General features: G+C 38.5%; 1 protein-coding gene across 1 annotated transcript; it reads left to right on the forward strand.

Moving 5' to 3' along the window:
• The first annotated feature begins 1,106 nt into the window (after positions 1-1,106).
• On the forward strand, positions 1,107-25,725 carry LOC127159611 (adhesion G protein-coupled receptor E3-like). The gene is made up of 15 exons (XM_051102399.1): positions 1,107-1,125; positions 4,459-4,836; positions 4,921-4,977; positions 6,903-7,249; positions 15,873-15,950; positions 16,091-16,280; positions 21,796-21,912; positions 22,061-22,242; positions 22,335-22,496; positions 22,572-22,799; positions 22,877-23,109; positions 23,248-23,314; positions 23,388-23,479; positions 23,575-23,737; positions 25,593-25,725. Exons 1-15 carry the CDS (start codon positions 1,107-1,109, stop codon positions 25,647-25,649), a joined length of 2,370 nt encoding a protein of 789 aa, XP_050958356.1. The 3' UTR covers positions 25,650-25,725.
• Positions 25,726-27,306: the final 1,581 nt, after the last annotated feature.

Raw genomic sequence — 27,306 nt, forward strand, 5'->3', positions numbered from 1 at the left:
AGGATAAAAGGAGGAGCGATGACAGTGGAAGACGAGAGAGGACCAGGCCTGGACTTTATTTTGCGTTTTGTGTGCGGCAGTCGTCCGTGAGGGGCTGCCGCTTTACTTTTGTGTTTGTTTATTTTATTATTAAAGTGTTTAAGTGTTCTCCGGTTCCCGCCTCCTTCTTCCCATTCTACGAACGTTGTTACAGTCATATACACCTAGGATTACTGGAAGCTGAGTAAACAAATATTTCCTTGTCGGAATGATGGACTGATAATATCTCTATAATTATCTCAACACGTACAGATATTTTAATAGTTAAACAGTCAGTTGTGTTGAGTGAGGATCACTGTATATCAGCTCACATCAGGTAAGATTTTTCTGCTTAGACTGCAGCATGTGCTGGACTGTGACTGCAATTATAGATTATGATTCGTGTATAGTTATAGTTGAGTAATTTGGGCTCTTACTGTATATCCATTGACATAATAAATCTTTATGAATTACTCCAGAAAATTTGCAAATGTACACCAATTTTAATGTGTGATGTTTTTGGGAATCTGTTTGTGATTATAAGACTATTATTCTGTTATTATAAGACCGTTCTTTACTTTTTATGGAAAGTAATGTGTTACGTTTCCATTACTTTTATCACCTTGGCTGAGCTTGCTTATTTTTAATAATAATAATAATAATAAAATAAAGTCATACTTTTGGCAGCTATAAAGGCTTTTTCACAGTTAAGCCTCAGAATGAAGTGAATAAAATGGGAAAACTTGCATAACTTATTTAAAAAAAAAAAAATCGATTTTATGTTGTCATGTGTTACTTTACAATTTCCTTGGAAAAAGTAATCTGATTATGTAAACTGCTTTACTTTTAACGCGTTACCCCGACAGTGGTAATATCTACTAGAGAATCCTTTCATTCAGTATTTAATTATGACAATAAAAGATTCATACTCTCTTCATTTATAACTAGTTTTTAACATGCCAATTTTTAAATCCATTGTAAAAGTGTGACAAAAAAATGACACAAACTGAAGGCAACAGCAAAGCTAATTAACCCCGCCCTCCTGAAATACCTTTTAGATGAAGATAAATAACTGGACTGTCAAAACAATGGCTTCCTTTCAGACAGGTGAGTATGTATGTATTAATAGATTAGCATTAAAAGGTTGATTTACACTGAATCAAAAACATTTATAACAAAAACTGTGGTCATATGATGAATGTAAGATTTTATTTCTTCATATTTAATAACAGGTTTTATAAGAGTGCTGATCACTGTTATGATGTGTAAGTATAAACTAAATAAAAAGAGTTTTACTTGTTTTTTTTTGTTTTTTTTTTTTAACATGAATGCACTACTTCATGTGTCTTGATCAGTCTCACAAACATTTGTACTGTATGTTGATCTTATTTAATTGTTTTATTTGAGTTGCATGACTCCTGTTATATTTGTTCTGATTTGTTCAGCATAGAAAACTGTTCTTCACTGTTCTTGAATCTTCAGTCGACTGAACCCTTTCAAATTCTTTCTGATTTTCTTTTTCTCCTTGTCATTGGGTTTGTTTTCAGCTGTTTGATCATTGAATTTATTTGGCTGGACCCAAACCCCAAAATTAATGCAGTCACTAACAAATTTTTGTAAGTTAGGGTCAGTTTTGTCTAAATTCTCAGTTTTTCTTTTCTTTTTTTTTTTTTTTTCTTAAACAAAATGAATAACTCAAATTAGTCAGTAATGTAATCTCTTAAACTCATCTTTGATCATAAAAATTATTGTTTCTTTTTCATTAATGTTTTTCTTCTTTTGCATGTCTTAAAATGGCTAATTGTAACTCTGTCCTCTTACCTCATGAACTTTCCACTGCAGACAGTTTTAATCATTTAATACTGCTTTCATTCAAATGCCTGGACTGTGACAATAATGTGTTGATGAGATTCAATAGTTCACCCAATTTATTTATTTATTTATTTTTATTTACTCACCCTCATGAATAGAAGCCCGTTTCCACCACTGAATAAAAAAAAAAAATAAATAAATAAAGGTAATTGTGATTTTTTTTCTCGCAATTTCGAATTTGTATCTCACAATTCTGACATTTCTCAGAATTGTGATATAAATTCACAATTGCGAGAAATAAATTCAGAATTGTGAGTTATAAAGTCCAATTCTAAGGAGAAAAAAAAAGACTGATATGTTCACAGAATTTATAGAGTTTATATCTCACAATTCTGACTTTATAACTCGCAATTGTGAGTTTATATCAGATATGTAGATTTTCTAAAAAAAAAATATGAGTGGTGCTTGCTGTGGCAAAACTCTGCACTTGGTTGCTAGGTTGACATGAGTGATTTCCAGGGCACTGCTAGGCAGTTGCTAGGGTGGGTGGTTGCTTGGGTACGGTTGCTAGGGTACCCAGGATGGTTGCTAGGGTACTTGGGGTGGTTGCTAGATTTATAGCAATAACCTTTTTTTTTTTTTTTTTTTTCTTTTTTTAGTAGTGCTGAAAATGGGCTTCAATGCTCATGATGTTCCAAACTTGTAAGAGTGTCTTTCTTACAAGTTTGATCATTATTTTCTATGAAATGACTGTAGTTCCAATTTTTTTTTTTTTTTTTTTTTTTGGTCTTACAAGTATTTGTACTGTCATTTTTAAAAGTGTCAGTATTTTTATTTTTTAAACTTCCCCTTTAAGTAAAAGCATGACACTGCTGTTTAATGTTTGTATTTGGTCAGTTGTCTGCTATTACACATGTTGCACATGTTGTTTTCATTCATTTATTTTATTAACTTTTTTTTTTTTCTTTTTCCAGATGTCTTGGCCTGCATAACTATCAGTGAGTTAGTTGGTAATGTATTGTGCTGTGGTGTTTTAACTGTACATGTTTTCTTTTATGTTTGCATGTCTTAGTATCAGCCATGATTATTCTATTCTTTTAATAAAACGGCTGTCAGCCAATCACTGTGTGCATAGTTAATAAGTATGCTGACATCATCCATAGCAACAAGGTCAACCCCGCCCTTACTCTTAGCTTAAGACTTCTCTCTACTCCTTAGGAAAAGTTTGTCTCATCAGGGCCCTTCCTCACAAACATTTCATCTTACCACTGAGAGATCTCCTAAATACAGTAGTTTTTAGCTAAGAGTTCACTCTTAAAATCTATTCACAAAGCTGCTGAGACAAAGGAATAAAGAGAAGTCTTAAGATAAGAGTAAGGGCGGGGTTGACCTCATTGCTACAGATGATGTTACCATGCTTACTAACTATGCACACAGTGATTGGCTGATAGGGGAGGGCTCTCTGTCAGAGATTTAGGCCTATTCATGGAAATATTGTAGAGTACCATATTATTTTGCCACATTCGAATAAAGATTTTTTAAAAAAAAAAATAATAAAATGTTGACACATTCAAATAAAGATTTTGAAATACAAGCTAAATGTCACTAATTAAACAACTGTTCAGTCTAAATGTCAGCCTCTTACATGTATGCTTTGCGTAAACAATGACTGAATATGCATAAACAGCCTTTTAATTAGCAGAGTAGAATAATCATGGTTGATAGTAGGGCTGGGCAATATGGCAAAACATTTAAATCCCGACATGGACCCGTTTGGCTGTTGCACTAGTGTTTCTTGCAGGGTCTCATGCATGAAACGGCATTACAAAATGCGGCACTTAAGTTAAAAGACGTTCACTCCCATCTCTTTTTATGTTTTTTCTTATTCCACTGCCCGCGTCACATCTTTGTCAACACAAAGGCGCATTCTGTGTGAATGTGTTTTGCGTCCCGACACTTCTTGATATGAGCGCATCACACTTGAGCGGTTAATCACGTGTGCTGACATGCGGTGGATCATTCTTTTCTTTTTACAGTTATCATTGGCATATTGTCGAAGTGTGTAATTCTAAGGTTTTGTAATATTTCTATTTAAAATCATGATGTTTTCAGGCAGATAGCTGGCAACAGCCATTTTAGGATAGTTTGTGGCTTGGTCTTAGTGCCTTAGGAGTCCTCTTCACGTAGGTTTCACAGACATTGGGGCTAGTTTTAGTGCTAAAACACTTTGTGAAATACACTTAGAACAAAAATGTAGGAGTCCTAAATTTATACTGACATGCCTATTATTTTTAAGATTTTCTCCTAAATCGAGGAGTTGTGAGTTACTTTTAGTCTTATGATGTATTGTTAATAGGTTTTAAGGGAAAACGTTTAGCTAAAAACTTTTACTGCTATTTAGGAGAACTCTTAGTGGTAAGTTAAAATGTTTTGTGAATACGGGCCCAGATCTGTAGATTGCTGTGTTGAGCTTCTGTTCATTTTGACCTGAATTAGAATTTAAATCTGGGAAATTCATTTTCTGATTGAGACTGTATGAGAATGGCTGCTAGTAATGTTCATTTCTACTCTATAACACATCATAACATTATATGTCTAATGCTAAAAAAATAAATATTTTAATTACAGCGTATACCTCTGCTGACCCCTGCTACAACTACACTGTGCTGGACAATCCATGGAGATCCACTAATTATGGTTTAGACAGTAATTGTGATCAGTATGTCACCTGGAGTGGCTGGTATCGTCTCTTCATTAACAATGTGAGCGCTCAGATCCCAGACACGTGTGTTGCTCATGGTCACTGTGGCACTGAATTCTCACTGTGGATTCGTGGTGGACACCCAACAGTACAGGATGGAGTTGTCACTCGAGATGTCTGTGCTAACTATAGTAGTTACTGCTGCTTTTTCGGGTCTTACCCCATTAAAGTCAAAGCCTGTCCAGACAATTATTATGTCTATGAGCTGGTTAGTCCAACTCAGTGCGATTCAGCATACTGTGCAGGTGATTATATTCACATGAGCTCTTTCTACACATTCATGATATTTGTGTCTCTTTTCATTAATCACTATTCATCCAAACTTTCAGTTGTTCGCAGCATTAACACCAGCTCTACAGCCGTCACACCAGCGACCATCTCAACTGGTAATGTAACACACTGTGTCTCTATTGACTTATTTTCTGGCATGATTTATGTGCAGATCTGTACTATAGAACAGATGTGTGAGGAAATGTGCTTGTCTAGTCAACTGGCGCTTATATATATATATATATATGTGTGTGTGTGTGTGTGTGTGTGTGTGTGTGTATGTATGTATATATTATATATGTGTGTGTATATATATATATATATATATATATAATATGTATATTTATATATATTGATTCAACACATTTACACACTATTAAAACAAGCAAGGGTTTAAGTAGCATCGGAGATACAACATGGCTTGAAAACAAACTTTTCAAAGCAAAAACGCCAAGCAGGGAGAGGAGAGCTCGTGGAGGAAACTTCCAAACAGGATTAAATCAACTCCGCAGAAACGCCCCCACGCCACCTCTGACGTCACCGCAACCATAACAATAACAACAACAAAAAGAACTATACACAAATCATAACATAAAAACAACAACAACATTAAATTAACACGCAATGTAACATTTCTCCCCACCAAAGAAAGAGACAAACTTATTTTGTCTCTTCTATTCACAAGTAGGATTTTCAGGACCAGCTGCTCTGGACAGCGCATCAGCTAGTACCATTTCCGAGCCATGTTTATAAACGATCTCAAGTTTATATTCTTGAATGATCAGGGACCAGCACATCAAACGTTAATTCAGATTTTGCATGCGGGACAGGAACACCAAAGGGTTATGGTCTGTATACACTCGTACAGGAAAAGGGTTAGCACTCAAATAAACATCAAAATATCTCAAACCCAAGAACAGGGCTAAGGCTTCTTTTTCAGCTGTAGTGTGTATATATATATATATATATATATATATATATATATATATATATATAAGCTACATCCCCTTGATTCTTAATACTGTGTTGTCACCTGAATGATTCATGTTTTTTTTGTTTAGTGATAGTTGTTCATGAGTCCCTTGTTTGTTCTGAACAATTAAACTGTCTGCTGTTCTTCAAAAAAGACTAAAAAAAGACTAAAAAAAAAAGTTCCCACAAATTCTTTGGTTTTTCTGCATTTTTGTGTATTTGAACCCTTTCCAACAATGACTGTATGATTTTGAGGTTCATCTTTTCACACTGAGGACAATTGAGGGACTCATATGTAGCTATTACAGAAGATTCAAACACTCACTGATGATCCAGAAGGAAAAACAATATATTAAGAGCCTGGGATGAAAACTTTGAATTTGAAGATCAGGGTAAATTTAAATTATTTAGTCTTCTGGGAAACATGTAAGTATCTTCTGTAGCTTCTGAAGGGCAGTACTAACTGAAAAAAAATATGATATTTAGGCAAAATTAGAAAAATGTACCCATCCTCATTCTGTTCAAAAGTTTCCACCCCACGCTCTTAATGCATCATGTTTCTTTCTGAAACATCAGTGAGTGTTTGAATCTTTTGTAATAGTTGCATATGAGTCCCTCAGTTGTCCTCAGTATGAAAAGATGGATCTCAAAATCATACATTCATTGTTGGAAAGGGCTCAAATACACAAAAATGCTGAAAGAATTTGTGGGACCTGAAGGATTTTTATGAAGAACAGCAGACAGTTGAACTGTTCAGGACAAACAAGGGACTCATGAACAACCATCACTAAACAAAAAATACACACACAGCTGTGGATCATTCAGGTAAAACACAGTATCAAAAATCAAACATATGTAAACCCTTTAACGGGGTCATTTTTATAAATTCAACTATTATTTTGTCTTGTGGACTATATGTAAATGTCTTTTATGTTAAATATATTCAGGTCAGTACTAAATAAACAATAACATGCATTTTCTGCTTGTGAGAGAAAATAATTAATAAAATGCTGCATGTTGCTTTATTTATAAGTCAGTAACTGGTTTTATTTATTTATTTATTTTGCAGTGTATCCTTCTGTTGACCCCTGCTACAACTACACTGTGCTGGACAATCCATGGAGATCCACCAATAATTCACGTGAATTAGTCAAAAAGTGTGATCAGTCAGTCACCTGGAGCGGCTGGTATCGTCTCTTCATTAACAATGTGAGCGCTCAGATCCCAGACACGTGTGTTGCATATAGTAGCTGTGGCACTACTGTCCCACTGTGGATTCGTGGTGGACACCCAACAGTACAGGATGGAGTCGTCACTCGAGATGTCTGCGGTTACTATGACAGTTACTGCTGCTATTACGGGTCTTTTCCCATTAAAGTCAAAGCCTGTCCAGACAATTATTATGTCTATGAGCTGGTTAGTCCAGTTTGGTGCAGTTTAGCATACTGTGCAGGTGATTATATTCACATGAGCTCTTTGTATTTTGTTGCATTGCTGACACATTAATATTCATCAGTATATATATATATATATATATATATATTTTTATATATATATATATATTTTTTTTTTTCAGCTGTTACTAACATCAGCAGCACTGTTACAACAGTCGCACCAGAGACAAGCAAGGCTGGTAATGTAGTCTGATGTTCAAAGTTTATATTTATCTATTGTTATTATTAGCGCCTCGAGCTGCATTTCACGTACATGTACGAAACTCGGTACACACATGTAACACACCAATACCTACAAAAAAGTCTCCTGGCACAACATCCGAAACCCAACAGGAAGTCTGTTATATTGAATTTCCTGTATGATTTTTGTGCAGTTTTTGCCATTTTCAACGAACTCCTCCTACAGTTTTTATCCGATCATCTTCAAATTTGCTGAATGTTATCATAAGGTCTTTGCGATGCTAAATTGTGGAGATCTTGAGATTTCGTTGAGGGGCGTGTCCGTGGCGGTCTGACAAATTTCAATGTTTCGCCATGAAAAAGGAAGTTGCTGTATCTCAGGCAAACAATGTCCGATCTGACTCAAACTTCACACGTTCGATATCAGTCATGTCCTGAACACATGTCAGTGCCCATATTCAGTTATAGTCATAGCGCCACCTGCTGACAACAGGAAGTGACATGTTTAACACTGTTACAGAGTTCTAACAACATATTAAAAAGCGTTAGCAAGTTTTAAATAGGCTAGCAACATGCTAAAACATGCTAGCAACACTTAGCTAAGCGCTAAAGCATGATATTAATACAAAGACAAAAGGAAGTTACTGCAACTCAGGCATACAATGTCCAATCTGCCCCAAACTTAACATGTTTGATAAGAGCCCTGGTCTGAACACATGCCCATGCCCATATTCAGTTATAGTCATAGCGCCACCTGCTGACAGCAGGAAGTGACATGTTTAACGCTGTTACGGACTCCTAGCAACATACAAAAAAGCGTTAGCAAGTTTCAAATAGGCTAATAACATGCTAGAAACACGCTAAAACATGTTAGCAACACTTAGCTAAGTGCTAAAGCATGCTATAAATGCAATGAAAAAGGAAGTTCTCAGGAATGCAATGTCCAATCTGCCCCAAACTTAACATGCAACATGCTACAAAAACAGTAAAGCATGCTAGCAGCACTTAGCTAATTTGCTAATGCATGCTAATAATACAATGAAACTGAAAATTACTCAGGCATGCAATGTCCAATCTGCCCCAAACTTAACATGTTTGATAAGAGTCCTGGCCTGAACACATTTACATGCCAATATTCAGTTATAGTCATAGCGCCACTTGCTGACAACAGGAAGTGACATATTTAATACTGTTGTCGATGCCTAGCAACATATTAAAAAGTATCAACAAGTGTTAAATAGGGTAGCAATATGCTAGAAACATGCTAAAACATGTTAGCAACACTTAGCTGAGTGTTAAAGCATGCTATTAATGCAATGAAAGAGGAAGTTACTGTAACTCAGGCATGCAGTGTCCAATCTGCCCCAAACTTAACATGTTTGATAAGAGTCCTGGCCTGAACACATACCCATACCAATATTCAGTTATTGTCATAGCGCCACCTACTGTCAACAGGAAGTCACATGTGTAACACTGTGATACACTATTAGCAACACACTAAAATAAGCCATTGAGTGCTAAACTTGCTAAAAACATGCTCAAACATGCTAGCAACACTAAGTGCTAAAGCATGTTGTTAAAGCCATGAAACAGGAAGTTGTCGTAATTAATGCAAACAATGTCCAATCTGCCCCAAACATATGTTTGATAAGAGTCCTGGCCTGAAGATATCTACATGCCCATATTCAGTTATAGTCATAGCGCCACCTGCTGGCAACTGGAAGTGACCTGTTTAACACTGTGATGGACTATTAAAAGCACAGCAAAATATGCCATATTGTGCTAAACATGCTAGAAACACTAAGTGTTAATGCATGCTATTAATGCCATGAAAGAGGAAGTTGTTGTAACTCAGCAACACAATGACTGATCTGCCCCAGACTTATCCACATATTCAATAAGAGTCCTGGCCTGAACACATCTAAAGGCCAATATTCCATTGCAATCATAGCGCCACCTGCTGGCAACAACAAATTACTTGTTTTACACTAACTTAGACATGCAATGTCCAATTTGCACCAAACTTGACATGTTTGGCAAGTGTCCTGGCCTGAACACATCTAAAGGCCAATATTCCATTATAATAATAGCGCCACCTGTTGGCAGCAGGATATGTCACACCTTACACTAACTCAAGCATGTTCAATCTGCACCAAACTTCATATGTTTGATAAAAGTGCTGGCCTGCAGACATCTACATGCCAATATTCAGTTACAGGCATAGCGCCACCAGCTGGCAGCTGGAAGTTTTGCACATTTAAATGACTTTGACATATTCCTCCTATGTTTACTATATTAAAAAAAAGCCACCGGTCGGCGGTGAGCCAGGCTGCAAGGGCACTTTCATCGCTGCTTGCAGCTTTAATTAGGGCCCGAGCACCGATGCTGTGAGGACCCTATTGGAATTGCTCTGTTTATTATTATTATTAGGCCCTATTGTTTTTCTAAGGATTATTATTATTATTATTATTATTATTATTATTTTTATTTATTTATTTATTTTTTTTTTTCCGACTAAATGGGGCATTTTGGGGGCTTTAACATGCTCAAAAACGCCGCAGACACTGGGACCTGGGCGTGGCACAGGGGCTCTACAGCGCCCCCTGGAACACCTTCCCAAAACTGGATCTATATCCCACACATACTTGTATACATATGAAACTCTGTACACATATGGATCTCACTGAGCCGAACAACTCACGCACTCTGTCATTAGCTAATCCCAACAGGAAGTGAGTGTAATGAGCAGGACTCGTAGGAAGCGTGTAAGATCCAATTGCGAGCTTTATTATCCAGATCGTAGTCAAACAGGCAGGGTCAATATCCAAACAAACAGTACATCCAGGGCAAAACAATAGAGTAATCCACAAAACAGGCAGAATGTCGAAAAACCGGAGTGAGCAGTCCAAAGTGACAAATAAACAAGGCTATGAAACTAGACAAAACTATGGCAGTGAACTAGGCAAAACTACGGCAGAAAACAAAGACAAAACTATGACCATGAAACAAAACCGTGACAACAAACAAGGCAATGCAATCAAAGAAAAGCTTAGTAGAGTCCGCTTTAGCAAAACAATACTTCGCAGTTTCCTGTTTGGCATGGCCTGCCTTTTATGGCTGCCAAACAGGAAGTTACCAGAGAAGCAGCAGAGGGAGCAGCAACAGGCAGTCAATGGGTGAGGGCTCCCTCTGCTGGCGTGGCGTTACAGTGAGCTATTTAGGGCTGTTTAAAAAGCGCATGCTCTGGAATTTGATATACTCGCCGATGACAATCTGTAAAGGGGTTGTTGATACATTAAATGCTGTTGCCATGGCAACGTGTCAAACTTTAACATTTGTTTCCTGTGTTTTTGGGGCACTTAATAAGCTTAGATTTTCATGAAACTCAACACACACATCAGTATTAACCCTTTCACTTGGCTGGTCCCTGGAGCGTACGATCACGCCGGTGTGATTCGAACGTTCAGCGCGTCACGTGATCAACCGCTGAATCCGAATCTGCTTTGGCTGGCGCTGAGCGCTTGTCATATTATCGCAACTATTCAGTGGTTTCAACAATAAAATGCTTATTTTAGGTTCCAGACATTTACATACACATAAGTCAAAATACACAATACATACACAAAATACACGCCGATGTCTATGGAAGCGGCAGTAACGAGCCTTACAAATGTTATCTGACGACATGTTTTATTGATATCATATACACATTGTGTAGGTAACTATAAAGTTTACTCTGCTCTTCTCCAAGCTCACCAGAGACTTACTTTAATGTTTTTCGGGAGGAGAGGATGAATTTGCGTTTTGTAAATCCCACAGCTCGGATTCAGCGCGAACTAACATGGCGGCGCCCATCACTCGGCATAGATCAACTAACACGCTCATTATAAAAGTGTTTAAACCTCCAAATACCAGAATCGGAATATCAGATATTTCATAATACAGTGAGCACGTTTGTGAATATTAATAATAAAAAGGGAAAAAACTATATAAAAGTGATACATGTGTCATACAGCGCTATTGTGGCTGCGTTGTGTCACGTGACAAACACGACGCGTCGCCATGGAAACAATGAGGCGGTACGTTCTAAATAACGGTCGCCTAAAAAAACTCACTCTGGGGGCTCAGCTAGAATATTTTAAACTCACGTGTGAAAGGGTTAATGATAGTTAGACACTGGCAAAGGCTCATAAATGGGTGTAGAGGAGGCGCTCTATAGTGCCACTTTTTGTCAAAAGTTGGGGGGTTAGTTTTAGCTACAGACACTAACCTCGGTATGTATATTGGTCTCATCAAGCCGGACAAGTCTGCTATTTTGATTTGAATGTGTATTTTTGGAAAAATCAGGCTATAAATAAATTCATACTCCTCCAAGTAGGAATAAGTAGTTCACACCAAACTTTGTCAACATGATGCCAACATACTGAAGATGTTAAATTGCGAGCAGATTTGGGATATCTTGAACGGTTGATTTATGGTGATTTATTAAATTAGCAGTAAAAAACATAACTTTAATTTTCTTATATCTTTAAAATGCAGCATCCAAACACTTCAAAACTTTTTACATACACAGAACTAGTCATTCTGAGAAACAAATGCTTAGTTCCATCAATATAAAATAGTCTACTAAAAATAGAAAAATAAAAAAACTATAAAACATCTGATCTCACTCTCACTCTCTCACTCTAACTCTGTGTGTGTGTTAAGTGTGTGTGTAAGTGTAAGTGTGAGTGTTGAGAGTGGGGGAAGGTGGCTGTGTGAAAGAAGGAGAGAGAGAGAGTGCATTTAAAGTGCATTATCCTGACTCTTCACAACTTTTTACATATGAAAAACAAGTCATTCTTAGGAAATATGTTTATCATGTTTTCAAAGACCGCAAAAACATTTAAATATCATACATGTAAACTGGCAGATGAACACTGTAATACCAAGGATGAACACAAGATGACCTCATAGGATAAGGAATCTTTTTCATCTCATTCTCAGTGTATCAGAATGACTTAAAAACATTTTGAGTTTAACCCTTTCATCACTGTAACCCTTCAATCCATTCTGGCACAGGGTTACTGTCAATGCATGTGCCCGCTGGGCACCATTTTTCTGATGGCAACAGGGTTGCGGATGTGCTGGTGGCGAGGGCCTCGCTGCTTGCAGCTATATTTATTATTATTATTATTATTTTATTTTTTTACTTTAAATTTCTAAACTAATTTGTGTTCATTCATGCTCATGCATAGAAGCCTTGAACCACAATGTGGAAAACACATTCACAGATCCAGAATTTTCTAGATTTTTCTTAACAAAAAAAAAAAAAAAAAAAACTTTTTCAAAAAACAACAAAAACTTTTTTGAAATGTTTTTGAAAACATTTTTCTCACAGTTACAAACAAAGAAATGTGCAGTTAACAATATGGTGAATAAATGTAGATATCTTAATGATTTTTTTTCTTTTCTATTCTCTATTACTTTTGTTAAATTTAGGCATCTACTATATTTTAATTTGAATACAGTTCATATAAAGTGTCATTTACAAAGTCACTGCCGTTCAAAAGTTTGGGATCAGTAAGATTTATAATGTTTTTAAAGAAGTCTTTTATGCTCATCAAAGCTGCATTTATCTGATCAAAAATATAGAAAAAGCAGTAATATTGTGAATATTGTTGCAATTAAAAGTAATGGTTTTCTGTTTAATATACTTTAAAATATATTTATTTCTGAGATGCAAAGCTGATTTTTTTTTTTTTTTTATCAGCTATTACTTCAGTCTTCTGTCACACCATCCTTCAGAAATCATTCTAATATGCTGATTTATTATTAATGTTGAAAACAGTTGTAAGGGATATAATAATAATAATAATAATAATAAGTACAGTCAAATTTGTATTCTTATTTATTCTTCTTATTTGTTTTATTTTTTATTTTTATTTTTATTTATTTATTTATTTTATTTTATTTTTTTTGAGAGAGAGAGAGACAGAGAGAGATTGAGATTGACAGACTTTTATTCCATATTTAACAATTTATAAAAATGTCATCTTGGAGTAATTTATTATTAAAATGCCACTGAGATTTATTAACTACTTGCTTCAAGAGAAGAGTCACAATAACAAGATGATGATCAGAGAAACCTACTGCCCAGTTAATTTAGATCTGAGCCCTTGTGACATATAAAATCTATCCAATCTAGCTGCGCTCACTCTTCCATCCACAGCCTTCACCCATGTATATTGTTTCACATTTGGAAATTTAATTCTCCATACATCTATTAAATCAAAATGAAGTAATAACTTCTTTAGGTTTTTACTGGATTGTAAATGGGGCTCTTCACTAAGCCTATCAATATTAAAATCAACAGTACAATTCCAGTCTCCACCCAAAATAAAATAATCACAATCACTTTGTTAAAGACTTTTCTTTATATTATTAAACAAGTCTATTCTTTCAGTCCCAATATTAGGTGCATAAATATTAATAAAGCAGTAAATTGATCCCTTCTATATCAGCTTTAACCAATAAACCTCGATCATTAACTAACATTCTAGAATTTAAAATCTTCATTTTTAAACTATTGGAGAAATGGAACATTACTCTCGCGATTTCAAAAAAAGTCGCCCACCCCAAAATAAACCCCAGTCAGCTTCATCTTTTATAGTACTATGCGTTTCCTGGAGAAAAATCACATTAAATTTGTTCATGTGAACTATCCCCTTTACCAATTCTCTCTTCTGTCTGTCCCTCCCACCATTTATATTTAAAGATCCTACTCTTAAACTCCCCATTGAGAAAAAAGAGAAAGAGGGACAGATAGAGAAAAAAGGAAATCAAAAAGTACAACATGATCAAGATAGACATCAGTTATTTTTTACTAAAACCTTTTTACATTTTCTGCTTTTTTTTTACTTGGAGACCTTTTTCAATGCAGTGACATGTTTCCTCAATCGATACCGCTTCCTTTCATCTAATAAATCAAAACTGACCATTCGTTCCTTCTCCTGTATTTTCAACATCTTTTGCAGGAACTGACTGCTCTAAAAGCCCATCAACTTTTTCATTTTCTCTATTAATCTCTACCATCTCATGACCCATACTTAGCATCTGTTCACCCTGAGAAGCAGAATTACTGCTGGAAGCTAAACTCTTTGTCCATCAACTTCATTCGGTTGTTCAGTGTTGCTCTCTACACATTCCAGTTGTTCTCTATGAGGGCTTGCCCCACATCCCCACATTCAAAGCACTTCATGATCCCTGAGCTAGCATACACAGTGTAATATCCTCCTTCATACTTTATCTTAAATGAAACGTCCAAAGACTGTGTCAGAGAATCCAAAAACATAAACACTTGCCTCCTAAGTGAAATTATGTGTTTTAAGTGGGCATATTTACATCCGAGTGTCACTGTCTTAAATCCGCTTGCAAATTTTCCAAACCTACGTAACACTTGTTCGATCAGTTCATTAGGGATGAAGGGTGGAACACCTGAAATAACTACTCTCGTTGAAGGCACAGATAGCAGCGAAACTTGAACGAACATATCATTAATAAAGACTCTGCGTTCAGTCAAAGCATGAACCAAATATTTCTCTTTCAAAAAAACAACAGGAGCTTTATTCATCCGAGAAGCATAAGATATATTATCACACAGGACGCCATTTCCTGCAAACTTTCAAACAATACTAACACACTTCTCCGCTGTATTGAAAAACCGAAAAAGCAATAAATGATGTCTTACCTTTCTCATACGTGTGAAAATGAAGGAAAAGCTCACCACAGCAGTGCACCAAAAAAATAGCAAAACGTTAGCTCTCCATCCACAACACTCACTCACTCATACAAACAAACCGGAAGCCCGAGAGAGAGAGAAAGAGAGAGAGAGAGAGAGAGAGAGAGAGAGAGAGAGGGAGAGGACAAAAAAATTGTTAAATAAAAATCAGAGATGCAAAAAAAATTACAAATCTTAGGGCTTCCATACTCATGGTCACATTTATCATTTATTTTTGATCTATGCTTTTATAATATTACACAAATAACATATCATTTGCAGTTTTGTTTTAATATCGTCTTCATGCTGTTTTCTGTCATTGCAGGTATAAATATAACACTGCAGGAAGAATGCACAGTAAGTTGAGTTTCTGAAGTTGATTTTCTAAAATGTACGTTTTATAGTTGGCCTCACAGCTTCTGACAATTACAGTCCATAAAGCAGTGCAATAAGATGTGCACTGGCAGATATTTGAAATTAATGACTAAATGAATGTGCTTTTCTATTTATTGATGATTTACTGATGATTACATGCACAAACTTACATTTGTTTGCTATTAATATTGTAAAGCATGATAAAATCACGCTTTTTGTGTGTTTTAACAGTGTGTTTTATTTGCCGTATAAAGCTTGATTGTGATTTCAGAATCAGACCTCTGGAGAATGTTTTCAAAATCTTCTTGAGCAGATCGAGAACATTACAGCTCAAGTGCTTCCTTGGAATGTAAGTGCCTGATCAAGAAAAATCATGAAATCTTCAAATCTAATTTGGATAATAACTGACATAGCAGTGCTGTCTGGCTTTCTTGACATTTACATGTACAGTAACTCTGTTGAACTGCATTTATCTGTTCAATGAATTAGACTGTGACAGACATTTTGACTGTGGCCTTCAACGCCTTGGAGAAGATTTTAGAGTCATTATCATCAGCCAAACCATCTGAACTAGCCTCCTATGGAAACCACATGTTAAAAACCAGTGAAAAACTTATCTCTACATTGGTGAAGCCGACAGTCACAAATGACAGTGTCAGTTTTACTCTTGCTGCTGTTGGTAAGTGGAGACCATTATTATTGATGATAAAACTCAGATTACATATGATGTCAGTGACTTATCAAGGGAGCAGGGGTGAACCTCCTTGAAAACTCCTGACAGGGTGAAGTTCCCTTTTGAGGAACTCGAACTGTGTCCTCTAGGGGTTGCTATGGGGAACGCCATCTCCGTGACCCGTGTCTGAAGCCTATATGCAAAAAAGACATTGTGCATGTATGGTGAGAAGTAAGCGAAAATCAGCTTCTGAGGGAGCTGAATGAGATTGTTGCATTTATTGCTTGTTTCGAGAGACAGGCATGCTTTCTTACCCGCTTACACGGGGCTCGCAGGCTGTGTGTGTGTGGTGAAGTGCTGCGCGTTCAGCTCTCGTGGGAGTTGAATACGATCATCGCATTCAGTGCTTGTTTCTTGCGAGAAACTGGCGCACTCTCATACCCGCTTTTACAGGCTCGTGGGCTGTGTGTGTGTGGTAAAGAGCTGCGCATCCAGCTCTTGAGGGAACTGGATGTACTTATCATTGATGCATTTGCAAAGAAGGGAGGTGAGTCTTTACTGTATACCCGAATTTGCATGAGTGTGTTCACCTCTCATGGCATTAACAACGCATTTGCTGCAGCGACTCTGTTCCACTTGATGCCCGGGGGAGTCTGGCACGTGCGTGGAGCGTGAACATATGCTGCGCATTGTGGTTGTGGTGTTAATTTTCTGCCAGTACTCAGGTTTATGGACAGAAAATAAAAGGGGACCTCCCTAGTAAAGCCATCTGAGGGTGGTTATAGTTCAGCCATAATTATGTGATTAAGTGCAGCTATCTGAGGCTAGCTGTGTGTCAACTTGTCCCTCCCTGGAAGCATAGCTGTCTGAGGATAGCTATGTGCTGGTTTGGGCTGTGCGAATGGTCGGATGCAATTGCCGGTTGGTCATGGATAAACCGTCACCTGCTGTCGGGTGGGGCTGTGTGTGCTGCACGGTGTCATAGTTCGCTGGTGGGCTGCGCGGTGTTGCGCAGCTTGTCGGTAGGCTGCGGCTCTGTGTGGTTCTGTGCGCTCCGTCTGGCTGCATGTGGTGGGGGTTTGCGGCTGGTCACGGGGCCGGCATTGCTGCCGGGATGCACGTGGTGGTTGCATCCAATTGTTTGCACAGCCCCAGTGCTAGTTAAGACCCTTGTTTGGTGTTCTTAATAGCAACTTTGTGGAACCTGCCGAGATGGTGCTGTCTTCCCTTATTGGGTTTATAGTTTGACAGTTCACTGCTGGTGGATTTGGCAGTTGCATGGTCCCCTTTCCTACAGCCAGCTATCTGAGGATAGCTAGGTGCTAGCTCTGTGATTGCTCCCCTTCTTAGGGTTTCTAAGTAGCGGCCTCTATTTGAGCTCTTACCCACAGTGCTGTCTCCCCTGCTAGGGTTGTAAGTAGACAGTCCACTCTTTGTGGACAGGTTAATCTCAGCTGGTTCCCTTCTGGTAGCCTTCTTAGGCACATTGACTAAGTACCCTTTTGTTAACTCTGTGATTGCTCCCCTTCCTAGGGTTTTTAAGCAGCGGTCTCCCGGTGCCCCTGCCTAGATGGTGCTATCTCCCCTGTTAGGGTTGTAAGTAGATGGCCCACTATGGTGGTCTGTGCAGCTTCTCAAGTAGGTCTACCTGGGCTAACTGGAGTCATGCGTGGGAACCACGGTGGGTGAGTACAACCCTGTTATGTGTCTAGCCTCTTCTGCTGTATTTTTGGGACCTGTCTGTTACGTTTCTCTTTCTGTTAGGTAGGTCCTCTTCGAGCTCCCCCCTCTGGTCTTTGACTATGGTTATGGCCTGCTTGTCTAATTGGATCGCCTTCGTCATATCCACCTCGAAACGATCATGGCCACTCCTGGCCTTCAGGTCCCCACTACAGCACTACATCTAGGGCTTCGGTCCTCCTACCAGGTAAGCTCTTTGGAAATTATTTTTCACAGGATGCTCCTGGACACCCCTGGCTGGACACGCATGCCTTAGAGGCCACCTGACTGAGACACTCCGTCTGTGTCCTGCCATGAGGGGCTTCCTGTTTCAGGGTATCCACCCAGTCATCATACAGACCTATCCTCATACCATCTTGGTGATTTAGTGAGTTGCCCCTCTGAGGAGTGGGCTTGACCATGCTATTTTTTACCATCATATGAGTGGAAGGTGTTTCTGCGGGAACCCTTCTGAGTGCTCTGAGGAGCATTGGCTACGGTCTAGGCCCTTGTTCGTGAGGTTCTGCGGGCCTTGCTAGAACGGGGCCTACGCTTTCTATCAAGATAGTAAGCACAGGTCTGCTTGGGTTGGTAGTGGCTCTTGCCCCCTCAAGAGAATACCCACAACACAGCCCGAGGGCTGGGGACGCTGCTGCTCTCTATGCAGCCATACAGTGTTGATGGATTCATCTCTGCTGTGATATCTGATATCCTGTGATCAGATCACATCTAAGGCCTCTTTGACAGGGCATGACAATGCTCCCCTCGCTGCGGGAGGGATTTCTTAGAGCTTGTCACCCCTGGGCGGATCAGGTATTCCTCCTGTCTCTTGGGAGTTAGAAGCCTGTCCCAACGCACTAACCTTTCACGCTGGTTAAGTGTATCGGCTCCATGGCAGTATTATCAGACAGCTAGATGCGGCTAACTGTCTGTTTGGAGTAGCGATGCTCCCCTCACCTTGAGGGTCTGCTCTGAGCATTGCCCCAACTGGGCAACTGAGGTTCGCCCTTACTGCCTTCCCCTTGGAGCCTTGTTTTGAATGCCTGCAGAGCTCCCCTCATTCTGAGGGTCATCTACTAGCACACCATTTCCAAGTGGTATATCTAAAATGCATTTTTATGGTAAGGCCCACACGAACCCTTGGGTGCTTTCTCAAATCCATGTATATGGTAAGTGCACACGTGAAACCCTGGGGCACTTTTCTAAAATCCACATTGTGGTATGGAATGCACCGGAGTTCTGCGTCCATTCTAAAATCCTTTACGGTAGGGATTCACGCACTTATGGCCTGTACCCTTTCCTGAGTTGATTAAAACCCCGGCCACCTTGGGTCCCACTCCTTGTGAGCATCTGCCAGGCTAAAGTAACGGTAATACTTGCGCTAGTGCATGCGCACCCTCTATGATATGGGTTCACGCTCAAACTCGTGCCCATTCTCTGAGTTGGTTGTTCCCGGACACCTTGGATACCACTCTACTTACGCATCCTGAGCAGGTTGTTGCTACCTATGTTCTGTAGGACAGTTTCTGAGGGAACCTATGCAGAGCCCACGGTAGCCCCCTGTGTGACAGGCCAAACCTAGATGAAACCATAGGCATTCAGCCATATCCCCTTAAAGGAATATCTTCTAATTCCAAGTTTCGAGCTCTACCCCAGGTCCAGCATATCCGACCCCTTTCAGGTAAGTCTTGGGTATGCAGCTCAGGCCTTCTGGCCGAAGGGGATAATGTCACTGACAGCCGTCACTACGTCTCAGGGGCAACTCCCTTAAGCTTAAGGCAGTTGGTACTTAGTGCTCGCCATTATGATGGCATGCACTCCCCTTAGCATGGCAGCGTGGGTATAACCGTTCCCTATAGCGACCCCTAGAGGACGCAGTTCGAGTTCCTCGAAAGGGAACGTCTCAGGTTACGTGTGTAACCCTGGTTCCCTGAGAAGGGAACGAGACACTGCGTCCTCTAGTCTCGTCGCCATGCTTCGGACGTAGGCTTCAGACGAAGAAGCGAATGTTCTGTTCTACCGGTGTCCTTTTATACTGTGGTCGCACCGGTAGTGACGCACCGGCAGCGACGAGTCACGCTGGAAGTGACGTCATAGGCTGTCGCCGGCCAACACTGCTGTCTTTTTTGCATATAGGCTTCAGACACAGGTCACGGAGATGGCGTTCCCCATAGCGACCCCTGGAGGACGCAGTGTCTCGTTCCCTTCTCAGGGAACCAGGGTTACATATACGTAACCTGAGACGATTTTCAGAAACCCCAGTTGCAGTGTTGTCATGTACCTGGTGACGTCAGAGTCCTTTTGTTTGACGTCAAATTGTGCACCGCTATCTCCTTCATTTGCACGAGGCGAGTTTTTGATTGGCCAGCATGGCTTTACAGTTAGGGTTATATCAGCACCTATTGGGTTGGCATGCTCTTAACAGCGCTTTAGCGTTTTTTTGCATTTTCATATGGGAAAAAACTAATAAAATACTTGTGTATGTGTGGACAAAGGCCTTAGTTACACACAAAAGCCACAACTATCCCCTTACAACTACAACTTCCAGCCCCACAGCCTTAGATGAAATCAGCTGAAAAGAAGACATTAAATCTCTCAAAATATCAGCAGATGATGACATGACTTGAACACATTGTCAGTGTTGATCATGGGGTGTTTCAAGTCTTTCAATGCCCTCTTCCAGGTGACCAGGCCAAAGTTGATCAAGCCTTGCCCTGTGTCCAAGTGGCATTGTGCCTATAAGCCTTCCTGAGGGGATGACCTGCAAACCCTCGGCAAACCCTTGGTTTCCCACCCATTCCCATGACAGGCCTCCAACAGTTATTATATTTACCCCACTTTCTCTCCTGTTCTCATTTCATCCTCTCCTACCAAAGTAGAGTTAACTCTAGTAAAATTAACTGTTTTGTAGACTCCGAGACCAGGATGATGTCTAGTCTAAGCATGGTCTGGGTGGTGTGTGCTGGAATTTCCAGCTGCCTGTTCAAGTCAACTGTCTTTGACCAATCTTGTGCTGTGAAGAGCAAGCCAACAGAGTTGTTTATTCGTTATGGGCTGCTTACCCTCCTCGACTCCTCGATAACAGCCATCACCCAGGGCCTGGGAGCAGCTACTGAGAATATGTTCAAGAGTGCCTGTCTTAGAACACAGGGCACAAGGCCACATTGCTGGGGTTTCTATCTTGCCCCAGACACACTAGTTGGCTGGGCTAGGGAGGATGTCATTCACCCCCTGGATCAAAAATTTGATCCTCTGTGGGTTCCATTTCCGTATGTCCTGCCAGGTCACCTTCCATTCCATTCCCTGCTCCCACTTCACCCAGGCACCCTGTTTCCTCATTGCTACAAACCTACTTTCTTTTTTTCCTCCACTGAAACATTCTGTCTGACGTCAAGATGTTGATGTTTTATTGAAAATATTCAGATATTCAGATTGGTGTCACCTTTGGAATCTTGACCTTTTAACATTACATATTTCTGGCTGCTGTAACTGTGTGTTTATGAAGCATACTGTATTTGTTAAGAGGAAACATGATTAGATTATGCTCGTTATGTGTTAATGGAGACATAATCATCAGATTCACTGATCTTGTTCAGACTCTTATCTCTGATTATATGGGTTTGATTATATAGTATGATTAGATGGCTCATATAATTTATGTTTTTTTAATTATAGTAGCTCTTTAACACTGCAGCATGTGATCCAGCACACTATTAACTATGTGTGTGTGTGTGTGTGTGTCTGTACTACATACAATTAAATAGCCTGAATAGCACATAACTGCTAGTTTGTGTTTAATCAGAGGGTCAAGTCTTCATGGTTGGACCAAATGTCACCTTAAATAAAATCCCACAACTTGACACGACAAATTCTTCTGTGGACATCGATCTCATTGGGATCGCCAAGAACAACAATGAAAGTATGTCAAATATTTTAGTTTGATTTAAAAAAATGTGAGAAGACATCAAACCATTACCACTAAACCACCTTTACTTACTTTTTTGGTTGCTGTTGTTATTGTAACATATAGTATAATGTAAGTTTCTTTTTTTGTTTCTCTCACACAGGATCAGCTGCTGTGGCTTTCATGAGCTACAGCACGATGGAGAATCTACTGAAGCCAGACTTCTTCAAAACATCAAATGACACTGTAAAAACCATGATGTCCACTGTGATCTCAGCTACTCTTCCCAAAACCAACAACACTAAACTCACCAAACCAGTCAACTTCACCTTCAGACACATCAGAGTGAGAGACTGAAATGTGTTTTTGTCAACATCTGAAAACATCAAATATTTAGTGTTCTGATATTTTATGCCTGTTCATTCTTGTTTTTGCAGGAGTTTGATCCCAATGGTTCTCTGTCCTGTGTTTACTGGAATATCAGCGAGTGGATTGTAGATGGTTGTTCTGTTTTAAAGACCAACAGCAGCTACACTGTGTGTTCCTGTGTTCACCTGTCGACTTTCGGTCTCATTATGCAAACCAGCCGCCCACCAGAGGTATGAGAACATTTCTAGTGAACACTGAAGAACAGCACATATTTGGCACTCATGTACTCTGACATGTTTTCTCAGAGCGACTCTGTTGGACCTGTTGAACTGGAACTGCTGAATCTGTTGAATTTGGTATGTGTGATCGTGGGGCTGGTGTTCTTCAGTTTGGCCCTGTTGACCTTTGCCCTTTGTCAGTGGAGTCCTGGAGTGAATAATGTGGCTCGAATCAACATCTGCATCAGTCTTCTATTGGCTCATCTTCTGTTTCTGCTCACACAGCAGTTCCTGACCGTCATACGGCCTAAGCAGGTGAGAATGATGAAGGAGCCCTACAGCTCAACACAGCCTCACTGAGAATCATCATAACCGTCTCTCATGGTTTTCAGGTGTTGTGTGCCGTGATCTCAGGCCTTCTGCACTTCTTCTTTCTCTCTGGCTTTGTGTGGATGTTCATTGAAGCTGTGATTCTCTTCATCTGTGTGAAGAACCTATCACAGATCAGCTCCAAAAAGAGGGAGGTGCTTAGCAGTGGAATCCTGTGTGTGATTGGATATCTGATTGCTCTGGTTGTGGTGTGTGTCTCTGTTGGTCTGGTTCCCAACGGCTACGGTAGCGAACGGTGAGCTGTTGTTGTTATTTTTAAGTTAATTTAGTTAGAAGGAAATAAAGCAGCTCTGGACTTTTGTGCCATTTCCAACACCTGAAATGCCTTACAGATAAATTAATTCAGTTATTATGTTGATTTTTCTCTAAACAGCTGCTGGATTAAAATCGATAAAGGCTTCATCTGGAGTTTTCTGGGTCCTGTTTGCGTCATACTAGCAGTAAACACATTTCTCATGACTTTTTTTATATTAAAATGAAAACAAGTTGATTAATTACTCTTGTACTTTCCAGTCAAACACACTTCTCTTCATTAAGATTGTCATCAGTCTGAACTCAACTCTCAAAAGTCTCAATGCTGAAGTTTCACAGATGAGACAAACCAAGTAATATTATTACCCTACAATTATTATCACTCTACAGAAAACCACACATAGTCAATAAAGACACATTAACTCTTTCTTTGTCTGTTTCTCTGCAGGATTATGGTGTTTAAAACACTGGCTCAGTTTGTGGTTCTTGGTTGCCCCTGGATTCTGGGTTTCTTCACTAATGGCAGGAAGGAGCTGGAGATCCTCTTCCTGATCTTGAACTCCCAGCAGGGAACTTTCATCTTCCTGATCTATTGTGTCCTCAATAATGAGGTCAGACATCACTCAGTTTACATGTATGATCTGGATGTTTTCACTGAGGTCCATGTTCCTATTTTGGTGACCTGTGACTTGAAGAGTGGAATGTCAGAGGCAGTTTGTTTAAACTGTTACTCTTCCATTTCCTTCATGTGACGGAATGTTCAAATGAACCAAAACTATTCAAACTCCAACTGTTTAAAAAATCATATTTAAACTGTCAGAAAATGCCCTTTTCTTTATTTTGTAATTTTTTATGGAAAAAAGAAAAGCATGCAAATCTAGTCTCTGAAATCCTCTTTTTCTTACCTGTTTATTCTAAAATTCTGCTTCATGAGTTTCAGAGGTTAAACAGTGGTGGACGAAGTACACATGTTGAGTACTTGAGTAAAAGTACAGATACGTATAATCAAATATTACTCCATTAAAAGTGCTCCTCTTTCAATTTTACTTGAGTGAAAGTACAGAAGTACTGATAGATTTATTTTGCAATTTTATATAGGCTACTTAATTGAATTTTACATTAGCACATATTTTTTTTATAATCCTACTGCTCAAAATACCTGGGATTTTCCCAAAAAAATACATTTTTGTTGCTGATAATGGACTATGTTGATGAGAGTGATGTAGTAATATTCAATGTGAAGCTTACACTGCAATGTACCTGAGAGAAAACAGATTTGACCATCAAATTTTCACCAGTAAGAAAAAAGTGTTTTAAAGCTCATTTTGCATAACGTCACAGTTATATATGACATGAAAATAAGGCCTGAAGTTAGCAAGAACATTTTAAGGAAAATATAATTATATTTTCATAATGATTTTTTTCCTTTCAAATATTGTCTGTGTAAAAACACCCCTGGCCAAAGGCCCCAGAGAGCATCACTTTCCACTTCGATAATTACTGTAGTTACCATGTTCTGAGCATGACATCCTTTCTTTTTCCCTCGGATGTAATCTATCTAGGTGGTTGAATAAAAATATGTGGACTTTATATCTAAAAATTATCTCAACTTAGCACCAGCAAGCAGCTAGACAGTTAGCATCAGCTAACAATATTTACTTATTTTTAGTATGGTTATGAATAAAAATTCATATCTGTCTACTCTAGCTAATCAAAACAATATAAAAACAGACGTCACGTAGAGCTACATGCGTAGCATTTTAATTAAACTTCTAACGTTACATCAGCGAGGAATATGAACGTGCATGAGTTATTTTATTTAAGCTGTTATTTAAAGTTTTCGTTTTTGATGTGTCTGAATTCAAGCATTTCAGTGCGCTTAAACAGATCACCTTTTACAGCAGATGTAATTCACAAACAACGGACAGCTCTGACCTAAATATGACTTTCAGTTATAATAATTAATCCTAAAATTCAACATTAGTAACTTACTTTTCGCAGCATCAGTCGCGCGCGCACAAGATCTCCCGGTTCTTACTTGTGAATTCAGTTGACTGGAGACTCGCTCTAAACGGATCATTTGAATCAATGAGTTGTCGACTCGAGAACAGCTGCAATCGGATCATTCCAATTCGTGAATGAATCGTTTGGTGCGACTGGCGAATCAATTTAACAGGTTCATTGAAAAGAATCAGTTTGTTCATGAATCAGACACCGCTTGTGCGTCTCAGAGCATGTGATATATTATAAGGAGTAACGATATGTTTTATGAAATGTAGTGAAGTAAAAAGTACGATCTTACGCTTTGGAATGTACTAAAGTAAAAGTGAAAGTTACTCAAAATAAAACTACTCCAGTAAAGTACAGATACTTGAAAAATGTACTTAAGTACAGTAACGAAGTACGACTACTTCGTTACTGCCCACCACTGAGGTTAAATTGATCTCTCGTCTCATTCTTGTCCAGGTTTGGCAGCAGTATAAGAAGTTCTTCAGATGTCTTTGCTGCATCAAACAACACTGATGACTACAACATCACATTCAGAAAGTAATAAATACTGTTCAAGTGCCATTCATATACAGACTATTTTATAAAACAGAATCTATGGATTTGGATGTAAAATTTTATTGCTGTTAACACTACTAAAGCTGTTTCACCTCTGAACTGTTTTGTTTAGTCTTCCTTAAAGGGGTCATTGGATGCAAAATTCACTTTTACATACATTGTTTGAACATAAATGTGTGTTGGTAGTGTATTTTTTTTTTTAATTTTTTTTTTTTTTTTTTTTAATCGTCAAAAGTAATAAACACTTTCCTAGATTACTATTCTGTAATCCTGGCAGAATGATGTAGTTCTGCACAGGCCCCTCCCATGATCGTTGACTGACACAGTCGTCTTACCTTAGACCCGTCCTGAGTGAGCTGTGAACAGTCCACCATTGTTTTGACGCTGGAGCAGGGGTACACAAGAGTGTCTCATAAGCGACTGAGGTGTTCTGTTGTTGGATGTAATAATAAACATAGCAGTCGTCATTTACTCCTGACATCTGAGCCACTGAAGACGCAGAGGATTAACATTACTTTTGTTTTTAAAGGGAATGCGTCTATGTTCATGCGATCCAGCTTCATCTACAGCAGAAGTGACTATAAGGGTTTTGTATGAATCTTTGCAAATCGTCTTTCCTAATAATGAGCTAGTTAGCAAGTTGCGTGGCTAAATGCGGCTAAAGTTTACAGTCTCTCAGAGAACAGCTCGTCACACTACAGTAGAGAGGGGGCCGGGGTGAGCAGAGCTCATTAGCATTTAAAGGAAAATGCACCAAAATGGCTTGCTGTGAACAGAGCTGATTTTGACAAGGTAACAGGGTGTTGTTTTAGACTACTATTGATAAATTTTAACCAAAGTATGTTAAAGACTTTTCACTGAGGTCCTAAAAAATCAACTTCCAATCAGGCATCTGATGATCCCCTTATTTTGATTGTTTGTTTTAGTTGGTGGAGGGTGAAAAGTATATATTTACACTTTTTTTCCAAAATAGTCACACTTTAATATTTTCAAGTAAATGATGGCAAATTAAATTAATAATAATAATAATAATAATAAAAAAAAAAAAAAAAAAAAAAACTGGAAAAGTTCATGGTAAAGGGAAATAAATGACTTCTATGGAATCCTATAGTTGTGTGAGATTAACAAACTTATAACTTTACAATTATATCTTCAGAAAGCTCCAATTTAATGTAAATTATTCTGTAAACATCCAAGTTACAGTTGATTACTTTAAATATTATACTGTACTTTAAATATTCATATGCCTCATCATACAAAATATATAAACAGCAAAATGTATTTCCATGAATAAAGAATAAATGTTTTGATTGGTATAGTGAATTTACATATAAAATTAAACTTGAAAAGCAAGTAAATGGACACCTAATGTCTTGAATCTGTATTGTCACTCGATTTAAATGTTGTATATAAGCATGAATTGCATTTTGCTTTGTTTAGATTACATTTAGGTTTTCCTGTATGATTTTAATGCATTTCGGTTATAAAATATGTTAATAAACAGACTATATAACAGACGGACTAATAAGCATTATTCAGTCACTGCCAATGTAACAAACATCACAGTCCACTTCATTGGGTTAAAACTGCCAAAAACCTGACAGAGAATTACCTA

Source organism: Labeo rohita, unplaced genomic scaffold (assembly GCF_022985175.1).
Source record: "Labeo rohita strain BAU-BD-2019 unplaced genomic scaffold, IGBB_LRoh.1.0 scaffold_235, whole genome shotgun sequence".
In the NCBI taxonomy this organism is placed as follows: Eukaryota; Metazoa; Chordata; class Actinopteri; order Cypriniformes; family Cyprinidae; genus Labeo; species Labeo rohita.

Coding starts and splice junctions, on each gene's coding strand:
- LOC127159611 (XM_051102399.1), top strand. Junction 4,837..4,920: donor CGATTCAGCATACTGTGCAG/GTGATTATATTC, acceptor CCAAACTTTCAG/TTGTTCGCAGCATTAACACC. Junction 22,497..22,571: donor AAACCAGCCGCCCACCAGAG/GTATGAGAACAT, acceptor ATGTTTTCTCAG/AGCGACTCTGTTGGACCTGT.